Source organism: Dermacentor variabilis, unplaced genomic scaffold (genome assembly GCF_050947875.1).
Source record: "Dermacentor variabilis isolate Ectoservices unplaced genomic scaffold, ASM5094787v1 scaffold_13, whole genome shotgun sequence".
NCBI lineage: Eukaryota > Metazoa > Arthropoda > Arachnida > Ixodida > Ixodidae > Dermacentor > Dermacentor variabilis.
In genome coordinates, this window is record NW_027460291.1 from 36,506,048 (window position 1) to 36,531,063 (window position 25,016).

At 45.2% G+C, this 25,016-nt stretch overlaps 1 protein-coding gene across 4 annotated transcripts in view; it reads right to left on the reverse strand.

Moving 5' to 3' along the window:
- LOC142566760 (tRNA (34-2'-O)-methyltransferase regulator WDR6) overlaps nt 1-25,016 on the reverse strand; it is a 247,736-nt gene that overhangs the window by 201,733 nt on the left and 20,987 nt on the right. For all 4 annotated transcript variants that reach the window (XR_012825126.1, XR_012825125.1, XM_075677651.1 and 1 more), the window contains exons 4-5: nt 24,607-24,807; nt 12,048-12,183 (exon numbers count right to left, since the gene is read on the reverse strand). Coding sequence is in view for 2 of the 4 variants with exons in the window: in XM_075677651.1 (XP_075533766.1) it covers nt 12,048-12,183; nt 24,607-24,807 (337 nt within the window). In the remaining 2 variants the exon portion in view is untranslated. The remainder of the gene's footprint in view (nt 1-12,047; nt 12,184-24,606; nt 24,808-25,016) is intronic.

Genomic DNA, 25,016 nt, shown 5'->3' on the forward strand with positions numbered 1-25,016 from the left:
CGCAACTGCTGCGAATAGATCTGCGCCTATTCAGCACCAAACCATAAGTTTAATCGCCAACGGCCAATTAAGCAACACCGATTAGGCCAAATGGCCTAGGCAGTATGGCCATGACTCAAATTTATCACTCGTCGATGTGACAATGGATCACAAGCCGTCGTGGAATGCTTGCCGCTAGCACGCTCGTACGGGTGGTTCATCAGTGATCAACGGCTGCTGAAGTGATGTGAAGTTCATTTACATGTACACTACAACATGACCTACGTGCCTATTGGTGGCTAATCTGCCCGATCTTTGCAATTTGTGAAATACACACTCCTTTGTTTCTGTTCCCTTTGCCCATATCCTATTATTGTGTCTATCGATCATGTCGACCCGGACGAAACTTACACTAACAGAGGCGGCCCCTGCCGGCACTTGCTGTATTGCGACATTCGGGCCCAACCTTCGATCGTTCCCCATCTGCGGCAAGTTGTTTTTTCATCCACTTTCATTTCCATTAATTTATCATTTCTTTATTTCATTTATTAAGCACAAGTAATTTCCCCTATGTTGTCCTTGGTGTCAGTGTTTGTTGGCTTTTTATGATATGGCTAGTAAAAATCGGGCCCCTCGGTTAACCCCCTTTCTTCTTCTTCTTTCTTTTTTTTTTTTATGTGTTTCTGAATTACAATTTTTTGCACTGCCATTCACAGAGCATAACATTCAGCTTTGAAAACAGAGACAAACCATAGCAGCCTAACAGTGTGTTGCTATATTCCAGCTACAATGTCGCTTACCACATAATTTCATGTCTTCGACCCGTCTGTGGAAAATTCACTGTAGTGTTGTATGTCTCTTACACAGTGCGTCCACTCAAGTTAACATGTATGAACTGAACTACCAAGCTACATTACTAAAGTAGTTCAGCTCAACTTAAATTTCCCTTCAGTGCCCCTTTAAGTCACGAGCTCAATGCCATCATGTACTCAGTCTAACCTACCACAGTAAGTAAAACCTTGTGAAATATAAGCCTTGCCAATTCAGAAAGTTGAATAATTTTGCCTCGCCACCTGGCACAGATAAATGCATGCATTATTTGATGGAATCAAGTGCTGCTTAATTCAGAGATATTCAGCTATGCATCAATTAGCCCTTTTAGGGTTTTAGATGTACGTGTACAGCAACACTAATAAGTCCCACATGGTTTTTGACGTACATGTACAGCGCCAATTTTATTTTTTATATTACACCATTGGTTGTTGAGAGGTGCTTCCACCTCTATAGAGTCGCCTAACTCAATGGGGTCACCTAACGTAATCTGAAGTTGTGTTTCCACTGACCAGGGCACGCAACTGGACTTGTTTACTTCTGATAACTCGCTTACATCATCACATGCGTCTTCTGCCACCTCCACGTCGTGCATGAAGGAGATGTTATTGTTTTTTACGACCGCCAATATCGTGTTTCTGGTAGCTTAGATATAGCCCTGCATGGCCAAAGTTCAGAGATACTAATAAGCTTTCTTTTTCATTGCCTTTGGTTGCGGTTCCCCTTTGGTTGTGGTTCCCGTATTCCCGTACACTGGGGTGCACACAGCTGCGTTTTCACTATGGCTACATGCAGTGCCTCTTCTCGCGACGACTCCTCAAGCGTTTTTTTCTTACAACTCGTTTCTGGCACGTTTCTTCTTCTGATGAAACGTGTTTTGGGACAACAATTTGATAGCGATAAATTTTGCTAGACATTTTCCTCAATCACTCACTGTATAACACATTTGTGTGCATACTGTTGGCGTGAATAAAGCATTTTTGGGACAAATATTGCTTGCAATAATGTTTTGCGGTATTCCTGAGTTTTCAATCATTTCCTACCACTGAAAATTGTATTTGAAAATTCTACCCTCGAAGTGTAAACTTCAGACAGGCACCAGAGCATAGTGAGTATGGTCAGCCACAAATGTGTGACTCAAAAGCGGCGCTAGCAGCCACGGAGAAAGGAATGCTTCTTCATTTCCTTCCTCCAAGAAAGTGCCAGTGTATGCATCCCTACAATCATCACTCAAAAAAGAATTAAAAATACCCCATGGTAACACCTTAAAAATTTTTCCTGTAGTTTCTTGGCCCACATCAGCTGTACAGAAAACAGTTACGATCAGTACCTGTTTCGCTCCAGTGCCAGGCGTGCAACATATGCTTTGATTGCAGTCAACGTGCAGGCGTCAAGCTCACTAACTACATCGCAACAAAGGAGTGTTGTTGGGCAGCTTAATGACAATGAAATAATCACACAGTGAAAATTTAATCTGTTCAGATAATGATGTGTGTGTTAAGCCACTGCTGCTGCCACACTGCAAAGCAGGTCAGAAGGTGCTTGCCGTTCTGTAGAAGTTTCGCGCAAGTTCTGCCTGGCTGCAGGTGCTTAGCATTTGCATGATCAAAAAGAACTGCGGTTTCCATGAAAATATTGTACAAGACAGAAACACAGTAGGCATTTATTGACTATTTTCTAGACCCCATAGGATAATTCTATCTTCAGATAATTTGGGCAATGCTTTACTGGTCTCGTGAAGTTTGAATTGAAGACATTATGCTGCTTGCAAAATGTGCAGTGCTTAAAAAAAAAATTTGGTGTTTTAGAACGACAGAAAGCTGAGCTAGTTGGCAAGGATTCATAATGCAAAAAACAGGTGAGGCGTGCAGACAGGGCACCAGAGTAGAGAAGTGGACAACACGAACGCCGACTATCAACTGAAGGGAGCACTGAGGTGAAAAAAGAAGGAAGACACAAAACTTGCGCAGATGAGTTTTGTCTTCCTTCTTTTTTCGCCTCAGTGCTCCCTTCAGTTGGTAGTCGGCGTTCGTGTTGTCCACTTCTCTACTCTTGTGTCCTGTCTGCACGCCTCACCTCTTTTTTTGGTGTTTTACAAGCCAAAAGCGCGATATGATTATGAGGCATGCCGTAGTGGAGGACTCTGTATTAATTTTGACCAGCAGAGGGCTTCTTTAATTTTCATCTAAATCTAGGTACAGTCAAACCTCGTTAAACACAGTTGGCTGGGAACGACGTTTAGGTATGCAATAAATGATGTACGAATTAACCACCAATGCCAGTTTAGAAGCTACTTATGGGCCAGAAAAGAACTAGGCCACAATGCTCTCAAACACACACTCAGACAGGCTTTATTTGTGGGTAGGCAGAAAAAGATTGGCGCTCTTCATTTGCTGATGTGGTGGCCTTGCTGCGACATCCTCGAACTTGGTAAGGCCGCAAGCAAGTTTGTCCATGCGGCCCTGCTTTCCTCCGAAAGCTCGCATGACGCTCAAAGCACGCACCACGTCAGATAATAAAGGGGCTTCACCCAGTTCCACATTGTCGTCGTCATCACTTTCACTTGAAGATGGGCAAGGTCCGACGGTGGTAATAATGTCGCTATCCAAGAACTCCACAGATGTAACGTCGACTTTTCGATAACATGAACACGACATGCCGCAGCAAAGACCGTTGAACACCACGACTGCTAACACACTGGCGGAACGAAGAAAAAAAATTCATACAGGAACTTCTCTGGCAGTTGTCTAAGTATGCGTAAGCATTGTGCCACTTGCTCATCTCCACGCAAGCCGGTGTCAATATCAATGTCATGAAACTTGAGCCGGCCAGTACAAACAAATGATGGCGTTGCGGCATAGAATAAAGAACGAACTTTAGACAAGGGAAACTGTACCTTCCACAGTAGCATAAAAATATGAAGTGGCAGTGCGTGGAACTTACTGGGGGGCCCGACAGTTGGCGCTGCTTAAAGAGGAAATTGGAAGTCAACGGGAAGTCAATGCTAGATCTTTGTGAGCAGCATAACCTTATTATCGTGAATACAGGGCCTAAGTGCAAAGGGCAGATCATGTGGGAAGTGGGAACCGGCAATCGACCATTGATTACTGTCTGATGACAGAATGAATTCATGATAACTTGAGAGAAATGGTCATTGACGAGGAAGGGTAGAGCAGCATAGGAAGTGACCATAAATGCATCATTTTTAAAATGGGATATGTGGTTGGGAAAGAGAGCAAGGAGTGCAAACTCGCCAGTCCAAATATGAACCCTGAACAAATAACAAATATAGTCACTAGAGTTGAGGAAGAACTTGGCAAATGGCCAAGTAAAGAGTGGGAATATGGTGAGCTTCTAATTGTAATAACGACAGAAATACGGAAAGAGAAACAACATGTTCGTTGGAAAGAAAAAAAGAAACCGAAAAGCTGTTAGAACAGGGAGATACAAGAAGCGATCGCTGAATGACAGAAAGTATCCCGAGAGCAGAGGCAGGCAAAGAAGGCGCAGTTGTCACAGGATGAAGTGGCCAGTAAATGGGAAATATACCGAGAGAAAAAGTCTACGGTTCAAATACTGGTGCAAGCAAAGATAAAAGGTGAAATTGAACGTTGGCTGTCAGAAATATGTGAGGAAAAGAAGGCCACACCTACAATATTTTGGAACCACATAACCTTATTAGGCAGGAAGTCAACAACAATACAGCAACATATCCTAGACGAAGATGGAAACAAACTGTAAGGCCTGCTGAGCACGAGGTCGCGGGATCGAATCCCGGCCACGTCGGCTGCATTTCGATAGGGGCGAAATGCGAAAACACCCGTGTGCTTAGATTTAGGCGCACGTTAAAGAACCCCAGGTGGTCAAAATTTCCGGTGTCCTCCACTACAGCGTGCCTCATAATCAGAAAGTGGTTTTGGCACGTAAAACCCCAAATATTATTATTAAATTGTAAGGCAAAGCGGCATTAAATTACATCCGAAAAATAACAGCCGAATCTTTCCATGGAAATGACGAGGTTGTATTTGAAAAAAAAAAAAAGAGCATGAAAGAGACCCAAGTGGAAAAGGAGCTGGTGCTGACAAATTTCAACTGGAAGAAAGCCGAAGAAAGAAGACGAGGCTCCCATTTGGCTGATTAATGAACTAGGACCAAAAAGTAAGGAAACTCTGGTGAAAGCAGTGGAAAAAAACTTTAAGATAGACGAATACCAGACAGTTGGCGACAAGGTAGAATGAATTTAATTTATAAAGGTAAGGGGGAGAAAGATAGAATTCACTCGTATAGACCGTTGACCATCATGTCGGTCACGTGTCACGTGGATTGATATGATTGTCACGTGGTAGTGACGGTGAAGAAAACAGCAATACGGTGGAATACAAAACTAGCTTTTATTGGGCGAACCTGTGCCCACAAAAACAGGCTACACTTATAGCACAACGATAACGGCGAACACGCTCGGCGATCGTCGGAAATCTGATCAGCGGGTCAAGCGCGTCGGCTTTTATAGAGCAGTCGTCGAATGTTCTAGACTAATCGTTCGGACCCGCGTGCCTTCCACAAAGTTGCATACCATTCGCGTCAGGTAATGAAATCAGATAACATAAGGTTCGGCGACAACAGACAGCGGATAGAAGCATCGATAACTTTCCAGAAACTTCGGGTACATGCAGGCGCGTCCCACGCTGTGCGATTACATTTGTTAGGCAGCGAAACGTGGTTGCCCGATAAAGATAAGTACACGTGTCAATATACAGGTTAGCAATGCAGGCAATCAAATTAAAGCTGCAAGCATGGGCAGAGAATATTGGCATTTTGGGAGAAATTCAGAATGGCTTCGGAATAGGTAGGCATTTGGATGATAACTTATTTGTTCTTACTCGGTGTATTGAAATATCAAGAGTAGAAAGCAGACCGTTATATGTGGCCTTTTTAGATATTACAGGAGCCTATGACAACGTAGACCGCAACATTTTGTGGGATATTCTGGAAGGGGAAGACTTGGGTGAGGACTGTCGACAGCTTTTGAGAGAGATTTACCTACAAAATACTGTTTGCGTTGAATGGAAAGGGATGAGGAGCGAGAAGAAAGTTGATAGTTGGGACTGAGGCAGAGGTGCCCTTTATCCCCACTGCTGTTTATGATGTACATGGTGAGGATGGAGAGGGCGCTAGAAGGAAGTAATATCAGGTTTAATCTCTCATATAAACAGGCGGGTACAGTAGTAGAGCAGCAGCTTCCAGGTTTATTTTATGCAGACGAGATTGTGTTGCTAGCTAAGAAGCAAAGTGATTTGCAACGTCCGTCTAATATCTATAGACAGGAAGGCGAGAATTTACATTTGAAATTTAGTGTTAGAAAATAAGGAGTTATGGTATTCAATGAAAACAGTGAACAGACAGTGGAGATACAGGGCCAGGAAATACCTCTGGTAAAAGAATATAAATACCTTGGTATATGGATAAACGAAGGCAACAGATATATGGAAGCACAGGAAAAAACAAGAACAGTAAAGGGGAAGAGAATTGCAGCCATAATGAAGCACAGAGCACTATGGGGATACAATAGGTATGAGGTGATTAAGGGTATGTGGAAAGGTAATGGTTCCAGGACTTACTTTTGGAAATGCAGTTGTTTGCTTTAAATCAGGGGTACAGGAGGAGGAAAACATCTTATCGATGAGGAAAAAAAAATGGCGGAAGGGAGTGGTGCAGGGTGGGTCCCTATTCCAAGACTCCAGTGGCCATCACGACCCGCCCAGCTTGATCCAGGAGGCCCTTCTGGGCCTCGAGGTCAGCAAGAGCGAGGATGGCCTCCCAGGGATCCCTTAGTAAGGTGAATTAATAGGAATTAGTAATAGTAGGAATTAATAGGAATTAATAAGCAAAGGTGAATTAATGGCATGAGGTCTTCTGGCGCACTCCCATGAAGGCCATGACCCGCGCCACGGGCAAGAGTTAGTGTACAAGGTTGGGTTTATTTTATGGTATCTACCTAAATGTGGGTAAGTATGCGTCTGTATTCTATATTTCTGTGCCTCCTCTACATTGAGTAGTTTGTGTGGTGGGGCGTACTGTTGCCGGGTTCTTCGCTGGTGCTCCAGTATATTGCGGACCAGTAGGCAATCGTCTTTTTCATCGTTGTGCGTATCTCCAGCTCGGTCAGTAAAGCCTCGAGCTAGAGTGTGTGCCTGTTCGTTTCCCGAGACACCCTTGTGGCCAGGACACCATAAAATTGCATGATCTTCTTTAAATGTGTCGCCTATGATCTTAAGGGCGACTTGTGGTATGTTACCTTGTAGATACATTCTGCATGCCACTTTTGAGTCGGACATTATTAAAGCTGAGCTGTTTTGCTTTTCCTTGTAGGCGAGAGCGAGAGCAATCGTCGCTGCTTCCACTGTAGCAGTGCACCTAGTACGTATTGAGGCTGATGTGTGAAGTGTTCCGTGGCGTGTGGGTTGAACTGCCACTATTACATGTCCTTTGCTAAATCTAGCTGCATCAGTATACATTACATCTTGATTACAGCCGAAGGTTTTCTGAAGCTGTTTAGCTCTCGCTTTTCTTCTCGCTGTGTGATAATTTTTGTTCATGTTGCGTGGTATTGGGGAGACCACTATGTGCTTGCGTATTGGATCCGGCATTGTGGTCATTTGTTCCTGGGAGTACTATTGCGGTCGCAATGGGTAGCCTAAACGCGACAGAATGTTTGTGAGGCACAGTCGTTCTCTTTGTGTCATAAGAACAGCTGCTCTTAACTCTTCAAATGTGTTGCATATGCCTAGAGCTTGCACCCTCTCGTTTGCCGCATTCGTAGGAAGCCCAAGTGCTGCCTTATACGCACCACGTATTATTATTATTATTATTATTAGTAGTAGTAGTAGTAGTAGTAGTAGTAGTAGTATCAGGGGTACAATCAGGACTCGATGGCAACCAACAGTCAGTGGGACGCCTCACATTGGGTGCTCACGGGAAGACTACAAATGAAGCTGTGCAGGGTGATATGGGCTGGACAAGTTTTGAAACGAGGGAAGCTCACAGTATAAAGCTCAGCATTCGCCGCCAGGCTTGCAGGTGAATATTACAGTTACATAAGTTGCAGCTGCGGGAAGCATGAGAAGTGGTCAGGGATCTTTGAATGCTATCGCGTTCCACTCTTAAAGGTGAAGCTTCCTCCAAGTTTTTGTTGGTGCTTATGTTCAAGATTCATTTCAATACATTCTCTCTGTGCAGCAATTCGCTTGAACTTGAGTTTCCGGGGCCAACCAAGAAGTGTTCTGTGTGCACGGAATCACGGTCATTTTGTTACGACAGGTTTTGCAAAAAATTATTGCCGTAGTCGAATATGAAAATGTATATACATATAGATCTGAAAATAAGCATGGCTATATTTGGCTACAATTTTTTTTGCCAATGTTTGTGTTTGGCTACATTTGGGCTACAACATTTGGGCTACCAACTCGCCCAACTTTCCACTTTAATACAATTTCTCTAGCTTTGGGCTACACCGCCTTGTCCGACCTGGCAACACTGCATGAACTGGTGTGCACAGCGGCACAAGGTGCATTGATAGCGCAAGCAAAGTATGGCAGGTAGTGGCGCCCGGTGCACCGATGACGTTCCAATCATTATAAGCCGTTATTGCACATTAGCGCCTTATCCATCTGCATCAAACCATTATAAACCATGATCAAACATACACCGACAGCGCCTGCATACATGGCAAAGCCGCGCAGACCGTATCTGCGATGTGGACAGAGTGCTGACTAGCTCTGCACACTGCATTTCTGCCTCTGCGTGCTGAAGAGAGACGCGCAGGCCCACATCTTGAAAGGTATCTGCAAAAGGGGCAGGGTGTGGCTTGTGCCGAGAGCTTCGTGAGCGCTGTGTTAGCGTCGCCTCGTTAGCATTGAAGTGACAGGCAACATGAAGGTACAGTTGCTAGTTACTCGCTGCTGCGGGCTTTATCTTGAAAGTGGTCGCCTTACAGGACGGACGGAGGGATATTTTTCTCGTTGGGTAAGCATAAAAGTGCCTATGAATTTTAAAAAATGTGCTTTTGCGCGGTTACTACTTAAGTTGGATTGAATTCGGTTCAATGACGACAGCGAATTCGCACCTCTACCGGCAGCTTGTTCGCGTTACCAGAGGCAAATCTCAAAGGCCACGCTTTTGTGCGCTGCAATCAACAACAGCTGTATAAGCAGGAATTACCGCCATGGTGGCCATGTTTAAACGTCACTATCGCTGGCAGCTGTCGTCCGGGTGTCGAAACTCGAGAATCAAACATCTGCATACATGAGATTTTGCCGATTTTGTGCCTATGCGTGTAGAACAAGAAAGAAAATATTACGCACTAACCATTTGGTGGGCACCGAGCGACTATGACTTAAGCGGCCAACCAATACAGGGCGTTCAATGGGGGAATCTTTGCGACTACATTTAAACCACAATTAAACATTAAGCGAGTATGTATTAACAAGGTTTTACTGTACATGAGTGTTTTTGCATTTTGTCCCCATCGAAATGCAGCCGCCGCGGTCGAGATCAAACCCGCGACTTTAAGTTTTAAGTGCAATTCCATAGCCACTGAGCTAACGCTTATGAGAAGACAAAAAGTAGCCACTCCACAGAGAAGTGTGAGATGATGATTAATTCACTATTAGTGTCAACAGCAACAAAGAGAGGATTTATGATGACCGAAGTAGGCGGAGGAATATTGGGCTGCAAGTGAGGTTATCTGGAAAGGCCTGCACCCAGGAAGGAGCCAAGGACTGCACAATTGAGTGCTTAAATATATAATCCTGCAATTATATCTCATTGTAGACTGATTAGCATGACATAGAAAAGGACAGCAGTTAAGAACCTATTAAGATGTAGTGCATGACAAAGAACAGTTAAACCTTGCTCGAACAAGTCAGTAAAATGGACAGTTTGTTCCGTCCTACCGAAATTAAACCTTTTATGCAAATAAGTACAGTCACCGAAGCAGTTTTCTTAGGGAGAAGGGCTGCAAAATTTTCTAATTAATTATCAGACAATTGGAAAAAAGCTAATTTCTACAGAAAAAAAAATCATTTCGTTGAGTTTGAGAGTCAGCAACCAAAGATATGGTTTCATGCCATATTGATAATATCAAGCGAAGCCTGCGACGTTTTCACACCCACATTGCGCGTGCGTCTGACAGTGTCGCTCACAGTGGGATGACACTATCATGAAATGTGCAAGCACAGAGCGAACACTTTGTCTGCCTCTCACTTCAATGCATCTCCAAAACTCATGATTACGCAAACTACAGCACAAAACACATGGGAAGAAAGAGCACATGAAGCCATGACCTACTACAGATTACCTAAGATATGGCATGTGGACCGCGTATGCACCGACAGCCGTACTGACAACCATGCGCAGTGCTGCCAGGATAAAAGAGCTCTCCTGCCCCCCGCTTTGCCATCCCTAATGTGCGCTTGATCACATTACCGCATGCTCCTTCCTCCCCTTCCTCACATAGGAAGACTGCATCCATCAAGTCACCACCCTTCTCAGCTCACTTTTGCACACTTTCCCCTGCAGCCACATGTCATTCAACCAGACCTTGTAATAGTGAGGTTCAAAATATACGGCCTTCTATAAACAAGAAGTTATAAAACATTAACTCTTTCTGTACAGTGCCCATTGGTCGTTAGCCCACTAACAATGGTTTGCAACACTGCTTCCAAGACCTTCCACGCTGCTCATGGACACACTGCACTATTGGACATGAAGGAGAACTATATTTTTGTTTTTTAAGCACTTCACTTTCTTCCTGCCAGGCGGTAATTTTTTGAACACGCTCCGAAGTTTCGCGATTGTAAAATTATAAAGCAAAAACGCCCGCCCGCTATCTATGGTTTGAAACGCAGCTTTCAAAACCTTCCACACCGCTCACAGTGAAACTGCGCCATCGGACCTGAAGGAGGAGAACTATATGTTTTCTAAGTAGTTCTATTTCGTCCCACCAGGCAGCGATTTTTTAACCCACTCCAAAGTTTTCGATCATCAAAGTAGAAAGCAAAAATAGCCGCCTCTGGGAGTGGCCCGCAACGCTTCAAAAGATCGCAGATCTCGTGATTCCGCTGTGTCTGTGCCCTATTTTACCAATGGATCGAGCAGCAGCAAGCCTGAAGATGCTACTTTTTCGTCATACTTTGACTCTGAGAGGAACGATGGCTCAAACCAGCCCGGAACATTGGCGGCTGCAGTAGGGTATGCCCAAATTTTTGTAGTGGAATACCTGTTCAATGAAAAATTTCATTCTTTTTTTGTATATAGTGCCTATTAGAGGGCAATACATATTGTACATCCCATAATTTTTGTTACATATTCTTCTTCGTAGATACAAGCGTGTCTTTACAAACTTTGTTCAATTTTATCCCATAATCTTGATTCCGGCAATTTATATCTTTTTCATGGCATATATCTTAATAAAACTTTAATGCATACAAAGTGCATTCATTCTGCTTTTTGTTTATGCATTACATAAAATATTGAGTGCAGTAGTTCCTTCAGAAAAGAAATCTGGCATCACCTACAAAAAACACCCATTTTTCCCACAGTAGAGAAAGAGTTAATTCATTATATGGAGAAATTAGTTATATTGAAGTTCGTTATATAGAAAGGTTTGACTGTACATAATATGCTACATTTCAGCCTCACACCTTCTTTCAAATGTGCATAGACACTCATTCTTTTAAAGCGTTTGCTACCAAATATGATATGTGGCACCAGGCCCTTCGTACTGATTATTTTTGCTGCTTATGGGCACTAAGCAAACTTTCGCTAAATACTAAGTACTAAAAATTAAAAAATCTAACCTCCACTGTAGTGGACAAGTTGTGCCATCTATTCACAACTTCATTAATCAAGTATAGCCTATATTGCTCGTCATGCCATCTATGAATAAGTTTCTAAACCAAACATACCTCCAGCCTCCAACCTGACCAATCGCCAGTGTTGGAAATATGGCCCCTGTTGCTGGGCCCGGTGGTTAGCCAGTTTGATAGCCAATGGGTTAAGAGTTTGTGCACATTTGAACATTAAGATATCTGTAATTAGACATTATTCAATTTACACCGAAAAGTTAATATGGCGCCTGTAATTTAGTAAGAAAAGACAGTTAACTTTTCATAATTTTGTTGGCTTTGTACAAAATGCAACATGTTCAAACTGGAAGCCCAAGAAGACAAGTAACTTACTTGGTGACCAGTGAGTCTGTGAAGAACAGGTGCAGGCGAAGGTTGGGATGGCACCCAGAGAAGCACTTCCCGGTATACCGTGCCCACCACAGCAATCAGTTGCTTCCAAGAAGCACCAACCAATTGTGCAGTGTATCTTAAGTGTGGCATTCTGTCAAGGAAAGCAAGCTGGTGCTTACATTCTACAGTGTAAACTCATTAATACATACCTGGCGGGAACAAGGCATAACTAGGCTCCTGAATGGTAGATAGCTAAACTTCAATATACAGTCAAACCCAGTTACATCGAACTCACAAAAAAAATTCCGATCAGCTCAACATAAAGCATAATTCAATATAAGCCTGCTAAAGAATTGGACGTCATAAAAGCACATACAGTTTATAAAACTACTTTATTGATGAAACTAGTTTAATTTCGCATGAAATAGACCTGTATCTTCTGCTTGGGCAACTTTGCTGCCTGTGACAGCATGCACTTCTCCACAATGTCTAAAGAGTCGGAGCAGCTGAGGCTGCAAGCTTCCACATTCGTGCAGAAGTGCCGGACTTCTGCACGAATGCCGGACGACCACACTTCGATGGCACTGGCACTGCCTTCGTTGCACTCATAAGCGTATTCTGAATAATCATCGGGCACACGGAAGCTGGCACGTCTGGGGCAGTTTCGGATGAACCACTCGTACATGGCCGCCTCAACGTCTTATAGACGGCCGTGCATACGCGTCGGGTGCCACGGGCAGTGGGTTGTTTATCTGCTTTAGCCTTAATTTCCCCCTTATTCTTCAAGATGATGCTGAGAGTGCACCTCGGAATCTTGTACACTGCGGCTACATCCGCCTTCTTACTGCCTTCGATTCTATTTATGATTTCAAGCTTCACGGCGAAAGGCAAATTTTGACGCTCCGCGCTAGTTATCATGGCAATGCAGAAGAAGGCCCACAATGCACAAACACAACAAACGAGAAAAGCAGCGAGGCAACTCAGACTTGTACTATCTTGCATGATGAGGGCACAAGAGCCTCTGACTGGCTGTCTGAGCAAGCGCTGCGGGTGGGCCAGGATCATTTTCTGCAGAGGGGTATCGCAAACTCACCCTACGTGGTGCGTTCACGGTAGGGAGAGCGGATGGATGGAGCCGCGCCGATGGGCTCAACTACTTTTAAGATGTGTCAACGGGTTTCCCCGCTGCGGTGAGGGAAAGCCAACTTGTGGGGGCACTTTTGTACCGCTTGATGTTCGAAATATCAGGAGTTGCTGCTATTTTTTTTTCATGTAAGCGTAATTTCTACTGTATATACTCATTGTAACTATACTGTGTTAAAACATTTTTCAATAGACAGGATAATTCAATGCAAACGGGTCCGATATAGTCAGGTTCGACTGTAACATAGTCGGTAAGAGGGTAAATTTGCTTCGTTATATTGAAATTTCGTTATACTGAATTCGACCTTTAATGCAAAGTGCAATCACCGATGGATTTTTCTTACATGAAATGGGCCTCCAGATTTTCTGAAAAAGCAAAATTGAAGGAGAAAAAAAAAACATTTTTTAATTTGAGAGCTGGTGATGAAATATACGGTTTCATTCCGCATCGACGATATCTTCACATCAGCGGTATGAAGCAAAGCAAGCCACGCTTTCACGTCCACTCTACCCCTGCAGCTGATAGTGTCGCCCGCAGTGGGACAATGCTATCATGAAAAGTTTGAATGCGTCATCTGCCGCTCGTTCCAATGAGTCTCCGAAACATGAGATTACACAACCTCCATTAATGCATCAGAAGACAGTGCACATGATGCCATGCTATCTCGGCATGTCCACACTTTGCACATGCCGCAGATTACCTCTAAAACAGGGCACACTGGCTGTATACGCGCTCAGCTGCACTGACAGCCATGCCAAGCCATGGCCGCGTTAGAAAAGGAGACATGCAGCAACCTGCCCCCTTCTCACCCCTCACACGTTTTGATCGCGTCACCGCGAGCTCACTACTCACTACTCTTTCCCCTTACTCGCGCAGGGAAACAGCACTCATCTAGCTACTATCCTTCTAGGCTCACCCTTGCCTGCTTTCAATCGCACAGAAAGCAAAAAGCATGAGGGGTGCAATAGGATCTTATCACACTTGAATTTTATACGAAACATGACGCTGCTGTGCTTCAAAAGTTGTTCTTGGTCACACGGTGCATGATTTGAGAGGTGCGTTTGCAAGCAGCCACTTGTAATTAAGCCATTTTACCATCTGTATTCATGGGGTTTCCTTTTACTGTATCGGTAGCCCTTCGTGGCGGCAGTGAAAGTTCGTTACATTGAAATCATGCATAAACACACTTCACAATATTGAGCTGTGTTCTATGAACAACAAGTTATAACAAGTGATATACTACATTACATTGAAGTCCGTTATAATGAGGTTTAAATGCACATACTAACTAGCAACTACAAATTTGCATCTGTTTACATGCGCTGCCACCAACAAAGAAAGAAATGCGACGCCATAGTGAGTGTGACCTAACGTATGTACAGTGCAACCTTGTTAACTTGACCCTCATCAATTCGGAAAATCGGATAATTCGGACTCTCACTTTGGTCTCAGCAGGTGTGTGCATTACTTAATGCAATGAAACTCTCGTTAATTCAGGTATATTTGGCCGTACACCGGTTAATTCGGACAACTCTCGGAGCTTGGCGAGCACCGCAAATGTGCAACGCAAAAGAGCAAAAAAGGCATTAACGTCCACCGAAACAAAGCGACGAAGTTCGCATCACCATAGTTGTCAGTGGAAATCGTACGTAAATGACAGCAATGCCAGAACGCCGCATGCCTATTTATGCCTTTAAAGCCTTTGTTCTTGCGCTTAACGGCGCACATAGCACTGTGTTGGCAGCGTGCCTTCATGACTGCATAGTCGCCATCCATGGTCGCATCGATAGCGGCTGTGGTTTCATCCAAAGCGGTTGCGGCAGTAGTTTCGCTTTGACTCGGGTTGCGCATCGGCCGCGTGCCTTCATGAATGCACAGTCGCTATCCACGATTGCGTCGTTCAGCGGCCACAGTTTCATCCACAGCAGTTGCGACAAACAGTGATTTCATTTTGACTCAGTACACGCGTCGGCCGCGTGCCTTTATAACTGCGTAGTGGCTGCCCATGATCGCGTCGACAGCGGCTGTGGTATCGTCCGCAGCGGTTGGTAAACAGTAGCTTCGTTTTTACTCAGTGCAAAGCTGTCGAGGATGAAGACCGCCGTTCACATCGCAGTGGGCGGCAACACTAGCTAAAAAATAATTGGGATGTGCGTGCAGTAGGGAAAAGCGTGTCTCAAATGAAGACATGCACCACGGCCACACTGCCAAGGAAATCGATCGCGAGACCTTTGCTGCTAGTCATGAGATGACGAAAATTGCAGCTTAAGCACCGCTTTTCTGCAATATAGATACAGGATTTGCTGATTCATTCAATAATAAAGGCATATTGATGTAGTAAGCATTTCTTTATTGTCTTCTTGATACCCTCAATAATTTGACATTCGGTTAATTCGGACATTTCTTTGGGACCCGTGAAATCCAGATTAACGAGGCTTTACTGTACCGAATAGGTATCTCCTTTTTTCCTCCTACAGTGGTTAAAAACAATTCAGGCTCCTCCAGATGACCGTGGCATAGAAGACTGATGATAAACTGCATTTTGAAAATTTGGTACAAGGAAGCACACTGGTAGAACGGACAATGTATCTATCAACATGTGTCGAGCTTTACCTAATGTGTGTGTGCATGTATGTATGATTTACTGAGTGAGAACTGGCTGCACTTCTTTGAAACATGGTACCCACTGCTGTGTGGGTCTAATCATAGTATGCAATTTGAGTGCAGCATGTGCCCTACTAAGTACATGCCGTCCTCTTGCTGGGAAACTTGCTGCACTTGTTTGCACGAATGTCTAGCTCTTTGCGCTTGCGCTGCCATTGGTTGTGCCCATTGTTGGCTATATTCTTTGTTCAACAAACAAGATGGCGGCCAAGACGTCTTTTCAGCACTTGATTGTTTTTGTAAACAAAAATGGCGGTACCCACACAAGCATAATGCGGTGATATTTTATACAAATTAAGTGCAAAGCAAATGCATTTGAGCACCTTTTAGAGTCTGCTACCCTTGTGCAAGTAGGTAATATGCAGGGTTACATGCCAGCAAGTTGCATTGATAAGGGATTGCAGTTCAGTGGCATTTCATTGTCGACAGGTATGTAATGCATTGAATCCTACAAGTGTTCGCCGGGGATATGCAAATATTTTGCTGTCATGAGAATTACATTGCAACAATATTTCGTTATCGTGGGTAAAACTGCTGGGCCGTCCAATCAGGACGACGCACCGTCGCGATTGCGTGACGAAAAGTGGAAACACAATGTGGTAATTGATATGTGCGCAATAAGCTGGTACGGTTTATGCGGATACAAAACGCATTATGTTCAATGGCAGCCGAGTCGGAAACTTGACTTTACTACTTTTAAAATGAAACTACTGTTTAAGTGGCTATGGTTTAACAAGGTTTTACTGTAGTAGTGTCATGAGTCATACAGGCAAGACCTGTATGATAATGTGAAGAAGACAAAGGCGCCGGTCGACGAAATGGAGAAGGGACTCGCAGGCGAGAAGCATGTGAAGCACATGAAGCGTGAGAGAGAAGATTAAGAAAAAGGAGATGCAGGCGCAGATGAGCGGGGCATTGCTGACATGTTCGAGAAGGAAGACAGTGGCATCTCCAGCTGTGCTCTGGAGACGGGAGGCAGCAGCTTCTGGGAACACGGATTGGAGAGGAGACATTCGTGGGTTGGTCAGCAACAACTCCAGCTTCTCAGCCTCGAATGTATTGCCGTGGCTGTGTTCTGCGGCCCTAGTCCAACCCCACACTGCCGTGACCAGTTGCTGTCCCATGCCACGAAGGCAATCGCATGGCCACTTCAGCGGCACAACAGCCGGCTGGCCCAGACCGCGTCTTGTGCAACACGGATCTCTGCGGAAGACCACAACCTCATCGCTCTCGTCGGAGGTCAACGCCCACGCTGCGTCGGAACCATGCAGGACAATGTCCTTTGCCACGCTGGTCCTGAGTCTGACACGACTGGCGACGGTCAGAATGTCCGTTTGCTTGTGATGTCACGTTGGTTAGTCGAGCGGAGGAACAATATGTAGTTGAGGGCTGGTTTGTTTTTATGCGTATAGCTAGATTTTGGAGTGTCGTGTGTGTGTATAGTGTTTATAGTGTGCCAGGATAGTGTGCTGTATTTTTTTTCGTTACATCTTTTTTTTCTTCTGAGATAAATGTTCCTTAACATATCTGAATTGTGTATCAGTCTATTCCTGGAGCACTGAAATTTCAAGAGTTTTTTGCATAAAAAACTGCTCATCACACGCTTGTCACACCAGGTTCTTAAATGAACGATCACAATGCCACTCCATATGTCCACTGTCCATACATCACCTCACGGCACCAAACGATTAATCTCTTCACTACACCTAAACACAACTTTCTACACAGCAAAATACAGTTTACACTGCTTGTTGTCTTGTGACTTAACATCCCAACCTACTGTATTTGCATGACTGTAAGTCGACTCGAATGTAAGTCGACCCCTCCATATCGTGTGACAGGAAAAAAAAAATAGAAAAGGAGCATACCCGAGGGCGCATTCGATAACGAAAATCTATCAGTAGCTGACATGGTCACTGGAGTACTCGTCTTCACTAGTGCTGCCATCGTCATCGTTGCTGCGGTCCCACAGCGCATCGTCGTCCAGCAAAATTTCACATTTGGCAAACGACCGCACCACGACATCTTGTAGAACAGCAGCCCACGCTGAATGCACCCAACCACACGCAGCCATCAGGGAGGCTCTTTTGACAGGTCTGGATGGCGTAATTTCGCGGTCTTCTGCCGCCAGCCACTCATACTCACGGCAGAGCAGGGCCTTAAAAGGTGAAGGTCCGGGCTTGTTTCATGACCATGTCGCACTTCACTGGCAGGGACCGATCACGCATTTCAGCGACGTACGCCGCAAGCTTAGCCTACAGCTCCAGAAAGCGTCCGGACTTCAGCACATGGGAAATTTCTCACTTGCCATCACAGGTGAAAATTTTGCTCCGCTGCAGTCGCCACTCTCGCAACACCCGTTCAGAAACAATAGAAACTGCAGCCCGCTGCGCAGTGATTTGTTTCTGCGACGTAAAGGATGGCAGCCTTCTTTAACGCTGCTGTGAACGAGTGCCGAATGATTAGTGGGCCTGGAGCACTCATGACGACTGGGGAAGCATAGAAGTAGCACGTAGTCGGCAGTCAAGTGGAACGCGTCAAACCAATGCCAATGCCTTTCAACAGAGAAAGAGAAACCCGCAAGCGGTGTCTGCTCTTCCATGAACTACCGATACTCCCCGCAAGCGCCGCCGTTCTGAGGGTGCCGCCGCAAATGGGAACAGTGGCGCTTTCATCAACTATCGACACCCTCCCCATGAGTGTTGCACGCACTGTAAAACTCTCAAAAATGTTGAAAAACCCTTCCGAAAAGCAAACAAATATGCGGGATAGCGAAAAGATACGAGTAGGACCATAGAGCAAACATAAAATTGTAACTACGTAGTAGCTCCCATTGGTCTCGCTTTTTTGGCGGGGCCATGTTTTGGTTTCGATTGTAAGCCGACCCCCCAACTTCAGACTTTCAAATTTAAATAAAGTGGTCGACTTATAATCGTGTAAATACGGTATGTAACTATACTCAAAAAGTCTGTGCCCATGTTTTCTCTCCCTTTAATATATTCGACATGAAAACAGCACTCTTGCAAAGCGAGGCGCTACCTCATTACTCTTCCGTTTGTTAACTTAGCTTTACTCGAGAATTCTAATGGCTGGTGGTCCGTTTGTATTCTGAAACATTCGCCAAACAGAAAAATATGGAACCTTTTGACAGCCCATACGTTTGCCAGGCATCCTTTCTCCACTGTAGAATAATTTCTCTCCGCATCATTGAGCTTCTTGTTGGCATAAAATACTGGATGTAAAACCCCGTCCTTTTCTTGCAAGAACACCACTACCAATGCTTGTCGGATGCATCAGTGTGCAACACGAAATCATCCTCCATATTTGGGGTTAACAGGATTGGCGGTTCTGCCATTCTTTAATTTAGTGCTTCGAAGGCTTTAGTGTGTGATGACCTCCATTTGACCACATTACTAGCACCTTTCTTCGTAAGTTCCACTAATGGCACAGCTATATCGGCATAATGAGGTATAAACTCTCTGTAGAATCCCGTCAGCCCTAAGAACGATTGAACCTCCTTCTTAGTTTTTGGATGCCCCACCGCTTGCATTTTTTCTCAAATGTCCTCTTTAGCAGCGATTCTGCCCATGACTAACTTATGCCCTAGGAAAGAAGCCGCTTAGAAGCCAAATTCACATTTCTTTGGCTTAACGGTTAACTTGGCGCCCTTGATCCTTTGAAACAGCTCTTCTAATATTTTTAAGTGCTCCTCCCACGTGTCAGTTGCAACCAGAATATCATCAATGTAGTGCTCTACATTTTGCATTCCATGCAAGACTCGTCTCACCAGTCTTGTGAATACTGCTGCAGCAGTTTTTAAACCAAAAGGCATGTACTTAAAGTGGAAAAGTGCGCTAAAACACGAAAATGCTGTTTTCTCCTTGGATGATGTTTCCCTGGCGATCTGTCAGTAGGCTTTTGCCAACTCCAGCTTTGAATAAAACTTCTTGCCTGCGACTTTCACGAACACAACGTAAATCCTCGGTATAGGCTTGGCATCTGCCTTCAACGTTGTTCAAATGTCTGAAATCCACGCAGACTCTGTTTGAACCATCAGCCTTCTTGACCACGGCTAAGGGTGCGTTGTATGCCTAGTTAGTCCTTTCTATTATTCCCTAACACAGCATTTCGTCCACTTCCTTCTCTATCGGTTCTTGCACCGCCAGCGGTAGAGGGTAATGCTTCACATGTACTGGTTCCTCAGTCATGCATTGCAGTTTGCATTGCACTAATTCTATACTTCCTGGAAGGTCCGAAAACAAATCACTGTATTTGTACAGCAGAACCTTCAGTTCCGCATCCTATTTTTCCGAAAGGGATGGGTCAATTATCACGTTTTCTACACCCATACTCTTTTCGGAGCTGTACATGGGCATTTCTGCTGCACCAGTTTCATCGGTCACAACCACGCAGGCTATTGTAGAATCTTTTTTTCTCTCTCTCTCTCTTCGTACTTCTTTAACAGGTTTATGTGGAACCCCTTCTTATGACTCCGTATGAGGAGTTCACAATCAACATCCTTCTTTTGAGTCACAGGAAAAGGTCCCTTCCACTGCATCAGTAGCTTGTTGCTATAGCTGGGAAGCAGGACCAGAGCCTTGTCTCCTGGCGTCAGGCCTCGGTTCACTGTCCTGCGGTTGTAGTACTTCTTGTGTGGGTGTTTTGCTTGCTTCAAGTTCTGGTGCGCCACTCTACATGTTTCTTCTAATCTTTCCCTCAACTCCAATACGTATGTATATGTGGTCTTTAGCTCTTTCCCGATTTCTTCATTTGCCCATAATTCCTTGAGAATCGCCATTGGTCCTCTCACTGTTCTTTCATACAACATTTCAAATGGCGAGAATCCTATGCTTGCCTGTGGTACCTCCCGGTAGGCGAAAAGGAGAGCTGGCAGATACCTGTCCCAGTCTTTGAGCCTCTCATGGCACATTCTCCTGACCATAGTTTTAATTGTACCATTGAATCTTTCGACCAACCCATTAGACATTGGGTGATACGACGCCGTCAATCTCTGCACAATGAACATTAACCTGGTGACCTCCTCTATCAATTCTGACATAAAGTTTGATCCTCAGTCACTCAACACTTCCTTTGGGATCCCATACCGAGCAAACATCTCGAGGAGAGCTTCTGCCACTTGTATGGTGTCAATGGTCATCAACGCAACTGCGTCCGGGTATCTGGTAGCCACAACCACCAGCGTGAGCACATAATGGTTTCCCTTGCTACGTGAAGGTGTTATGGGGAGTATTATGTCCATGGCCACTCCGGGAAACAGCATGTCGACAATGGGCATGTCCCCAAGTGGTGCACGCCCCACTCGCCCTTTTGGTACCGTTCTTTGGCACACACCACAAGACCTCACGTATCTCTTCACGTCGCTCTGAATTCCGGGCCAAAAGAACTCTTCTGTAATCCTTGCTAGAGTGTTTTTTACGCCCTGGTGACCAGCCATGATACCATCATGCCCTAATTCCATCACTGTCTCCCTAAAGGCCTTAGGCACAATGAGATGCTGATCCTCTCTGCCCAAGCTGAATACGCATCTTCTATATAAAAGACCACTGTACATAACAAACTCAAACATAATGCGGCTTCTTTTCCTTTTCACTATTTCTCCTATCTTCTTGTGGCACGATCTGACCGACTCGTCCTTGTCTTGTTCCTCCATGAAATCAGCAGGTGTGATTCTTAACCACTGAATCGCAGGTACCTTCAGGGCTGACATGGGTGCCTTGCTCTGGGTTTGGCCGTACGGTTTGGCCGTTGGCCGTATGGCCAACGATATAACTGGACAGCATACCCCAGTTGCCGCTTCTCGTGAATTACTTATGTACAGCTGTTGCTTTCTCACTTCTTGACGCGGTTGTTCACCACAGTCATTCATCTCTCTTACAGCAATAGCTGTACTTCTCTTCCAGCTCCAATCTGGACCATCCACTCTCCCTACTCCAGATACATTTCCTAGAATTATAGACCGTATAATGGATCTTCAAGGCATTTTGCCTTAAGCGACTCGGTATAATACGGAGTGGAGACTTGGATATAGGCTTCAGGTAGGTACCTCCCTGTGTTGTCAGCCACAATAACTTGCATTAGCACTCCTATCATATCTTTGCCACATACCAAGCTCCTCTTTACTAAAACTGTATTTGTGCAGCTATCTCTTAGCACCGTTGCCCATTGTCCGTGAACCTCTCCTACAACAGGTAGAGCTTAGTCCTTTGGGTCTCGTTCTTTCCGCTTTTCTCCCGGCACCTGTTGGCCCTCTTCAGCCTGGTTAACCTCTACCCAGTTCGGTTGCGAGTCGGTTTCTCCACACTTGCCTATTATGCATGCTGTTTTTTGTGATGTGCCAGACCTACACTCATTTGCACGGTGTCTCTTTCTGTTGCATAACTGACACACTATTTGTTGGTGGGAGCAGCTGTTCCCTACTTGACAGTTAACGGCGCAGTGCCCGGTACGATTACAGAGTAAACACCCTAACTGGGGTGGGCGCACGGTTCCCTGAGGCTCGTATTTTGCCTTATCTACTTTCTCTCTGGCTAGGTCTTCTTTCACTCTTCCTAAGTTTCTCAGCCCCAGTGCTTCCAAAAGTTGATCAGCGTGTTTGGCTAGATCATTGAGTGAATCCAACTTTCTCTCTTTTAGGAAGACACCCAGATTATAGCTACAGCAAACTAAGGATTGCTCCCTGACCATGCAATCCCGAACCCCCGCATAAGTCTTCATGATATCGGCCATTTCCATCCACCAGTCAAAATAATTTGACAGGTGGCATGCAAATTGCTTTCTCGTTTCTGCGTCTTCCAGCTTTCAGTTTCGGAATCACTCGCAAAAACCTTCCACTGCAAGTCGGAATCTTTGTAGGAGTGCCTTCATAACCTTGTAATAGTCTAGGAAGTTGGAGGCGGTCATCCTCCCAAAGACACTCAGTGCCTCGCCTACCAGGCAAAAACTTGGGCTGTGGCCCATTCACTCCGGTCCCAGCATTGTCCGAGGGCTATCCTTTCGAACCGGTGCAAGCATGCATCCAAGTTGTCCTGCTTTTCATCGAATGGTGCATTAGCTTACGTCGACAGATTTTGTTGGCTTTTGGAGACAGCGAGCCGGAGGACAGTGATGCCAAACTATTGTCATCACGGTGACACTCCATTACTTGTGCCAATTTCAGTTTGAGTTCTAAAATTTCCTTCTCCCTAGCATGCACTTCCTGCGCTTCCGCACGTTCGGCCTCGTGTTCTTTTTGGAAGATCTCTGTTTCTCAATAAATTTCAGGGCTTCGTCCTTCAAAAAACCCAACTCTTTGACTAAGGCTTGAGTCTTGTCTCAATCCATTTCCGAATCACAAAAATTCGTGACAGGGCAGGAAAAATCAATCCTAGCAGGCTCGCCAATGGTCAAGAATTTCAGCACTCCAGAAATGGACTGAGACACAATTCAAATATGTTAAAGAACATTTATCTAAAAAAATGAAAGAAAAAAAAAACAGCGAACTACCCCGACACACTATAAACACTATACACACACACAAGACACTCCAAAAACTAGCTTTACACATAAAAAGAAACCAGCCCTCAACTACATATTGTTCCCCCGCTCGACTAGCTAATGTGACGTCACGAGCAAACGGACGTTCTGACTGCCGCCAGTCATGTCGGATTCCGGCCCAGCGTGGCAAAGGACGTTGGCCTGCGTGGTTCCAACACAGCGCGGGCGTCGACCTCCAACTAGAGCGATGAAGTTGCGGTCTTCCGCAGAGACCCGCGTGGCACAGGACGTGGTCTGGGCCATTCAGCCGTTGTGCCGCTGACATGGCCAGGCGATTGCCTTCGTGGCACGGGACAGCAACCGGTCTCAGCCGTGTGGGGTTGGACTGGGGCCGCAGAACACAGCCACGGCGATGCATTCGAGGCTCAGAAGCTGGAGTTGTTGCTGACCAACCCACGAACGTCTCCTCTCCAATCCGTGTTCCCAGAAGCTGCTGCCTCCCATCTCCAGAGCACAGCTGGAGATGACACTGTCTTCCTTCTCAAACATGTCAGCAATGCCCCGCTCATCTCCGCCTGCATCTCCTTTTTCTTAATCTTCTCTCTTGTGCTTCATGTGCTTCACATGCTTCTCGCCTGCGAGTCCCTTCTCCATTTCGTCGACCGGCGCCTTTGTCTTCTTCACATTATCATACAGGTCTTGCCGGTGACTCATGACAAGTTGTAACAAAACTACTGGGATTTACAGCAACAGAATTGTGTGCTATGATCAAAACTACGGCTTCCCCCATAAAGTTGCACCATGGCATGCATTTAGGTTCTGCAGGCTTTTGGACACACATAAACCTGTGTTGGAAGCACTGGGTAGCACATCACAAGTCTACAATGTTTCATTTTTCTTCAACGGCAAGAGCACAACATGCAGACATGACAGTTTTGTGCTTTGTGCTTCTGCCATTATACCTACTTCCCACGCACACACAATTTTTCCGGCCAATGGTGGCAAAGCATTGATGCCATAGTATGAATGATAATGACACAGCAATGACCATAAAGGTCAGCCTCAATCTTAGCGTGAGAGCAACGGCTCTTGCAGAATTTTTGAGGCTCCTTGCAATGGCTCAATTAATAAGCTTTAGCCAACTTGATTACAACCAGGTATTCTAAGCATTACACTTACTCCTTCAGAAGGCCAACATCCTTTTAAGGGCCCATTAGTAATTTAAAGAGACCTGCAAACACCATAGCAAAAGGATACAACAAGCAGTAGTCGCTACAGGAAGTGACGGTGAGCGTCTGCTTGGTCTGCCAATCCCAGTGGGCTACACGGTTGTGGCCAAAGCAGAGCGCCAGTGTTGTGAAACTGGTGCCTGGGACCAGGGGGCCCGCCTCTGGTTGCAGCCATGCCACATCCCAGATCCAATCATCGAACATCACAGGCTGCAGGACAACCTTGAACCTGCACACACAAGGGGTTCATCTCCCTGGCTGGACTACCACAAACTCCGCAAGAGACAACCTCTGGTTACAATAACAAAATTTCAGTCAGCTGAGACTACACACGCGCAGTGCTTCAATCTGCTGACATTTAAGACAAGCCTAATTTGTCCACCCTAAGCCAGCCCCTGAAGTGGGTAATACTAACAAGTGTAGCCTAATGAGGTTCAT